Source organism: Sinocyclocheilus anshuiensis, unplaced genomic scaffold (assembly GCF_001515605.1).
Source record: "Sinocyclocheilus anshuiensis isolate Anshui unplaced genomic scaffold, SAMN03320099.WGS_v1.1 scaffold1018, whole genome shotgun sequence".
NCBI lineage: Eukaryota > Metazoa > Chordata > Actinopteri > Cypriniformes > Cyprinidae > Sinocyclocheilus > Sinocyclocheilus anshuiensis.
This window is the reverse complement of record NW_015539893.1, coordinates 191254-199038: the sequence shown is the minus strand read 5'-3', so window position 1 is coordinate 199038 and position 7785 is coordinate 191254. Positions and strand designations below refer to the sequence as shown.

At 36.7% G+C, this 7785-nt stretch overlaps 1 protein-coding gene and 1 pseudogene across 1 annotated transcript in view; one reads left to right on the top strand and one right to left on the bottom strand.

Moving 5' to 3' along the window:
* Window positions 1–4561, top strand: part of LOC107685863 (piezo-type mechanosensitive ion channel component 1-like) — a 153988-nt gene extending 149427 nt beyond the window's left edge. The window contains exons 52-54 of the mRNA XM_016482599.1: window positions 2134–2213; window positions 3506–3692; window positions 3852–4561. Coding sequence (XP_016338085.1) covers window positions 2134–2213; window positions 3506–3692; window positions 3852–4107 — 523 coding nt within the window. The 3' untranslated portion in view covers window positions 4108–4561. The remainder of the gene's footprint in view (window positions 1–2133; window positions 2214–3505; window positions 3693–3851) is intronic.
* Window positions 4562–5883: 1322 nt separating this feature from the next.
* The window catches only part of LOC107685854 (cytoplasmic tRNA 2-thiolation protein 2-like), a 19463-nt pseudogene continuing 17561 nt past the window's right edge, over window positions 5884–7785 (bottom strand).

The window sequence follows — 7785 nt, the reverse complement described above, 5'->3', positions numbered from 1 at the left end:
TTTTATTAGAACGCGCGTTATTTGTTTTCCGTGCCTTTCTGAATACAGACACCAACCCATCCCTGCACATCACATCCCCTGCACAGCCTGGAACATAACATTTATTTCCATCATCTGCCTTTTTCGCTATCCTCGCTTGTTTCTTCACAATACCTGCAGAACTTATGATGATTCGGCTGTGCAGGTTCGGCTGGCGGCTGGCATAGAACAATGTCATTTCCATGTACAGAACTGTTATTATTCAACTATGCCAAGGTAAATACAGTTTTCCATTCTATGGCACCTTTACATTCGACAGCTCACAAGGAACTAAAAAAAAAACTAGGGCTATATATATATACACACACAGGGGGCTAACAAGCTTAACAAGATAAGACACACCTGGGGAGACTAATCAAGGGGAACCAATGAACAAACGGACTACAAACACCACATGAGACAGGAAGTGACATAAAAGTCCAGGGCAAGGCACAGAGAGCATGAAACAAAAACACGAAAGAGTTGATTTGTGAGAAGAGCAATCACATTTATTTTCTAAAACCAAAATAAACACCTCAAAATTACATAACAAAAAAACAATATCCTTCAAAAAGGTCTCTTCGGTGTAATGGATAAATAAAATAATGTTAAGTAAAATTAAAAAGCCAAAGCCTTCTTGCACCATATAACCAGAGGTTTCGGCCTCATTGCCGGCTGCAGTCATGTCCTTATCTCATAATGCCCTCACGATCCCACTGATGCAGTGTATATCCAAGAAAATTTACAGATGAATCTGGAATATCAACATTTACCAAGTCTCGGCAACAACAGCTGAATTATTTTTCACTGCTATACTCTGTAGCTCATCGCATTTATGGTGTAGGGAACGCACATTTTTCTCGACCTTCTTAAAAAGGGAAAATTACTCACAAAGGGGAAGAAAGTAAACAATTGTTTAAACGTGTTCAAGTGTTCAACTACCATCCAGGTCTCATCTGTAGCGAAGTAGGCCACATTTCATAGAATCCATCCAAAATCATCTAGAATTAGTTTCATCCACATAACCTAGCTCCCAAATCAAACGTTGTCACTAATAAAAATAATTTAACCATGCATTTCCAGACTATATATATGCTGTCCTGCAATCTGAAAGTAATTCCACCGATAACGTTCCCCTGTGTCGTTACTGTTTTAGTGTGGACTTTCTGATTCTCATACATTTAGAATGATTATTAAAACTTTGCAGTTATCATAATAATTCTTATGTCCCTTACTCTTATTTAGCAAGTGCCTATTTTGCACAGGGATGTAACCACCATAGACAGAGAGAATTTCCTCCCCAATAAATAGAAATGGCCAAATTTCCCCCACCCAATATTTAAAATTCTTGCACTGCTCTGCTGCACTCCGCATGGGTAGCGCTAGGGAGGGGCTAGCAGGTGCTTCAGCACCCCCAAGAAAGACCAAAGCACCCCCATAGCACCCCCACACATTTTTTTGTTTATTATTAGTATTATTATTAGTAATTGCCCAGCTTCCCCTGTCAAAGATCTAGCGCCCCCTCAGCACCTGCATTCAAAATTATCTGGCGCCGCCCCTGGCACTCCGTAATGCTCTGTTTGTTGTTAGGATGACAAAAAGGTTTAAAAGTTAAATTTTTAAGCTGGTCTGCCTCAGAGGTCTAACAACACTCATCAATGTAAAAATGATTGAGATGGCCACTCAAATCAAAGTAGGCAGGGTTTAGAGTTAACAGAAGCAGAGCCTGAATTCCATTGTGAAGCGTCAGTTTTAATGTTGAAAGAGAGCGTGGTAAGTTGGAAGTGATGAAACATTTAATATTTGACAACTGTTTTATGATAGAAATGTTAAACAACCGGCAGTACCATCCAATGATGCAAATTACTCAACTTTTTTTTCTAAGATATTGACTTTTTAATTGAAAATATGGTATAATTGATGTGATTCATGTAATTCCTAACTGAATGCGACATGAAACGTTTTGCATTTTCAACATATTAGGTACTGTATACAAATAAAAGTGTATAGTTCATTGTTCTATTTCTTAATACTTTCCCCCAGTGTTCGAGACATGTTTACGGCCTTGTTTTTGGACTCACTCTGATTTTGATCATCTCTGTAATTCTCTCGTAGGCATGTGCCGCACATGTTTCCTAACTACATCAGAGCACCTACTGGAGCTGAAGCCAAACCTGTCAGCCAGCTGTATGATGGTAAAAAAGGATTCAAACATCTCTTTAGTGTTTTAGTCAGGCACAATACATTCTTAGTGAATTTCCCCCAATTTGTTTCCAATGAATTGTGAGGGATTTCCACCCTGTTTGAGACATAGTGAATATTAATTTATACTGATAACAATGTGTAACATCATATACTGTATGTACATCCAACTTAAATATTCTTCAAATGTACATCAAAACTTAAATATCCATATCTTCCTTGGTCTATCATACATATTTTTATATATTAGATAGATAGATAGTCAGATCTGGATGGATGGATGGATGAATGGATGGATGGATGGATTCATTGATTGATAGATAGATACACTGAACAAAATTATAAATGCAACACTTTTGTTTTTGCCCCCATTTTTCATGAGCTGAACTCAAAGATCTAAGACTTTTTCTATGTACACAAAAGGCCTATTTCTCTCAAATATTGTTCACAAATCTGTCTAAATCTGTGTTAGTGAGCACTTCTCCTTTGCCGAGATAATCCATCCACCTCACAGGTGTGGCATATCAAGATGCTGATTAGACAGCATGATTATTGCACAGGTGTGCCTTAGGCTGGCCACAATAAAAGGCCACTCTAAAATGTGCAGTTTTATCACACAGCACAATGCCACAGATGTCGCAAGTTTTGAGGGAGCATGCAATTGGCATGCTGACTGCAGGAATGTCCACCAGAGCTGTTGCCCGTGAATTGAATGTTCATTTCTCTACCATAAGCCATCTCCAAAGGCGTTTCAGAGAATTTGGCAGTACATCCAACCGGCCTCACAACCCAACCACAGACCACGTGTAACCATACCAGCCAAGGACCTCCACATTCAGCATCTTCACCTCCAAGATCATCTGAGACCAGCCACCCGAACAGCTGCTGCAACAATCGGTTTGCATAACCAAAACATTTCTGCATGTGTACATAGAAAAAGTCTTAGATCTTTGAGTTCAGCTCATGAAAAATGGGGACAAAAAAAAAAGTGTTGCGTTTATAATTTTGTTCAGTGTAGATTCATTGATAGATAGATAGATAGATTGATAGATTAATTGATTGATAGATTCATTGTTAGTTAACGTTAGGTAATGCCTTAACTAACATTAACTAATGGGACCTTATTGTAAAGTGTTGCCATTTTTGTTATATAATGAATTAGTTGCCATTTTCATAACAGCAGAATGTGGCATAACAGGGTAGAATCAACATCTATACATTCCACCACATATTCCACCACGTAGGGAAAAGGTGAAATGTTATTTTGGCTATTTTGTCCTGGCAGGTGATGAGGAGGGATATCAAGATGTGACTTTGTCCCTGATGAGAGAAGCCTCTGTGAATACCACTGGAGCTCAGGAGTGGTGGGACATCAGCATTGCGGACTGCAAGGGGTCCTGTGACGTCCTACCTATGGTCATCTTTAACGACAAAGTTAGCCCTCCAAGTTTGGGCTTTCTAGCAGGATACGGGTACACAGCCTTTTTTCCTTTCATGAGACTCAATACAGGCTATTACTGTATTCACTGTAATCCCAATTGTAAAACATTTGATTTCTTGATTGTGTGACTGTTATATGTTCCAGAATATTCCTCTAAATTCTTGCAAATACTTCTCTTCTCCTCCTTCAGGATCATGGGTCTCTATGTGTCGGTGGTTTTGGTCATTGGCAAATTTGTACGAGGCTTTTTCAGCGAGATCTCTCACTCCATCATGTTTGAGGAACTGCCATGTGTGGATCGCATCCTCAAGCTATGCATGGACATTTTCCTAGTGCGGGAAACCGGAGAACTGGAGCAGGAGGAAGAGCTTTACTCCAAACTCATCTTCCTCTATCGCTCTCCAGAGACCATGATCAAGTGGACTAGAGAAAAGAATGAAGACTGAAACTGTTTTGTGATTGGCGCAGCATCGCATGGATGGACATGCTGCATCTTAATGTCCACTTTGGCCTTGAGGCCGGCTGGAACCAGTAGAGCTTTACTGCTCTTGTGAGCTTGTGACATTGTATAAGTTGGATGATTCAGGGGTCAGGTTAAGCCTCTGTGCGTTATTCTGCCTGAACTGTGTTTAGTTTTGTCAGCAAGCTTGAAAATCTGCCTCTCTCAAAGCAACTCAATGTGAGTGATCCAGACGCTAGCCATAAGGACCTGCAGACGATAATCCAGTGTACTAGTGACCAGCAGGCACAGAATGGTAGGACATTCAAACACTATTAGGGTGAATCTCACAAAATCATGTCTGGGTCATACTTTATCCCAAAGTAACAGGAAATTATATTCTATATAAAAGTATTTCCTTTTTTATGACTATTAAAGGGATAGTTCACTCAAAAATGAAATTTCTGACATCATTTACTCACATTCAAGTTGAGTTTCTTTCTTCTGTTGAACAAAAAAGGTATTTTGAAAAATGTGGGTAACCAAACATTTGCTTGTCCCCACTGACTTCCATAGCATGGAAGGGATAATATACAATCTTGTCAGTGGGTACCGGAAATCGTTTGGTTACCCACATTCTTCAAAATATCTTCTTTTGTGTTTAGTAGATGAAAAAAAAAAAATATATATATCTCTCTCAAATAGGTTGGGAACAACATGAGGCTGAATAAATGATGACAGAATTAAACATTTTTGGTGAACTTTTCCTTTAAGATGTTTTCGTATAGGAAAATTTAGGACCATTACAATTTTGCGGAGTAGAAGACAATTGAGATTTCTATATCCGGATTTTTTAAATGATTATCATTACTATAATACAGTAATATATTAAAATTATCAGTCGAGCCCAACTACTACTCATTGTGATATATCATAATGTATAAATATTACACAACCAAAATATTTTGAGTGCTTAATTGGCATGGAAATTTTGTCATGCAAAAAATAATTAATACTAATCTTAATTATCACACAAGTAGGCCGCATTTTCTTTCTAGAGTATATAAGTGCTTGTAAGTTCTTGTGATTTTGGATTGAAATATGACCCACACATGGTTTCAAAGGGTTTTGTGAGATTTTCACTCATTTTAACTTTGTTTTTGTTTTGTAACTACAGCAAAAGTGTTTACAAGCCAAAGTATCTTAGGATGAGAGCCATTTAGTATTTTGTTCCTGGTTTTACAATTTCTGATCAAACACTTTAAGTAATTTTTCCTCATAAAAACACCAAGTAATTTGAACCTGACAGCTATGTTGTTTTAGGGTGGCAAGTGCCACACTTCCATTCGCTAAGTGCTGGAATGCTACGGTTAGCAATTAGGGTTGTTAAGACATTGTGTAATTTATATGTCTTAAGTGCACACGTTGTGTAATGAGTGTCCCAAATTTCTTCTGTAAGGGCTGGAATAATCATTTCAACTGTATGGTTATGCAAAGGGCACAAACAAGTACTCTTTGCTTTGTTTTTTTTTTATTCAGAAATCAAATGTGAGCCTGTAAAAAATCCTTGCTGTGTAGCTGCTAAATTAAGAAATCAAGAATGTTGCCCATCTGCACAAATAAATTACTGTATTAATGACTGTGTTAAGTCTGAATTATTACTAAATATTAATTTAATAAAAACAGGAGTATTTACAAATTACTCTGTGCCTGATGATAAATACAGTCCAATACAAGCCAAATGTATTAATTCAAATCATGCAACTGCAAAATGTTTAAAAATGGTAACTTTTTTTTATTGATTTACAAATGAAGACAAATAATGAAATAATTACAATGGAATACTTCTATGATTTGGTTTTAAATGGGGTGAACAAATGCATTAGCAAGGGTAACCCTTGATACAGTCCTATAGAGAATTAAAGCTGTCAGTCACTTTCAGTCTAAACCAAATATCTGCTAGTCTCCATCGTCCTCGCCGTCCTCCAAAAGGTACTCGCTAATTTCCATCTTCATCTGAGATCTGTGGAAAGAAAGAAACAGGTAAGTCCCATATATACGCTACAACACAAATAAAGCTACAACACCAGTGAGGTGAAAAAGAGTGTGTATATATATATATACACACAGGCACAGTATCTCACAGAAGTGAGTACACCCCTCACATTTTTGTAAATATTTTATTATATCTTTTCATGTGACAACACTGAAGAAATGACACTTTGCTACAATGTAAAGTAGTGAGTGTACAGCTTGTATAACAGTGTAAATTTGCTGTCCCCTCAAAATAACACACAGCCATTAATGTCTAAACCTATAATGTTAGTTGGTTAACTTCATTTATCAAATAGATACAGTCAAACCAAAATTTATTTAGACACCTTCAACTTTTCTCACATTATCACAGTTTATTCGCTATAGTTTAGAAAAAGGTAATAAAATATGACAAGAACTCTTGAGTGAAACTGTGTCAGAACAAATTCATCTTGTCATTATTATACACTTCATTATTTCATAATGTCAGATAACAATGGTCAGGTCAAAGTGTCTGAAGAACTTTTGGTCCCAAATTTTGATAAATTTTACTGGTAGTCCACTATATGAAGAATTTTTGGATATAATATGTCACCGCTTACTTTATTTTGCTATCCTCACTTACATAAATGAACTATAGTGTCTGAATAATCTTTGGTTTGACTATATATACACAAACTTTTTTTCATACCATTAGAGGTAGTCTTTGTCCAGTCACATTTATTTGAATAGCAATTCATGCAATACAGGATGTTTCAAAGTAGCTTCACAATAATAAACAGGAAAATAACTGGCAGTGTCAATTTCAATTATGAAAAGACTTCAGTTTCAGCTGTAAAGCAGCTCTACAGAAGAAAATGTCATTATTCAGCTCAAGTCAGTTCAATATGGATTCATTTTAGTATTAGTAATAACAGTGTCAATGTTGCAAAGTTCTTCAATTATTAAAGTTCAATTGAGCTATAAAGCAGCTCTACAGCATTCAGCAAAATTAATTTTAAGTTTGTATTCTCATCTGATAGTGTCAAGCCTTTGTGTCACAACAGACTGAAATTTGAAGTCATAATTTATTTCTCTGATGCAGACAGCTCTCCAAACTCATGCCATTACTGATTGCATTGTGAAAGGGTTGAATACATGGAACTGAATGATTTTAGAGAGCTATGACGAAAGGGACAATTAATCTGCAGTTAATTTAACTTCAGCTTGTTCCTCACATACTGTATACGGCTTCAGAAGACATACATAGTGTACGAGTCATTTGGACCACTTTTATGGTGCTTTATATCTTATTTTTGAAACCCGACAGTCCCAAACCTCATTTGCTTTTAGTATATGGAAAAGAGGATCCAGGATATTCTGCTAAACATCTCCTTTTGTGTTCCACATCATGCTGCTTTATAAAGGGTGAGTAAACTACATTTATTATTTGAATAAATCATTTATTTAGATTACGGAAAAAGCATTTCCCACCTTTTCTGTTGTTTTTCTGCCTCTGTTATGATGTAAGGTGGAAGAGTGTCTGTTGCTCCCTATAGGAGAGAGTAAGCTCATATATGTGACCCTGGAGCACAAAACCAGTCTTAAGTTGCTGGGGTATATTTGTAGCAATAGACAAAAATACATTGTATGGGTCAAAATTATTGATTTT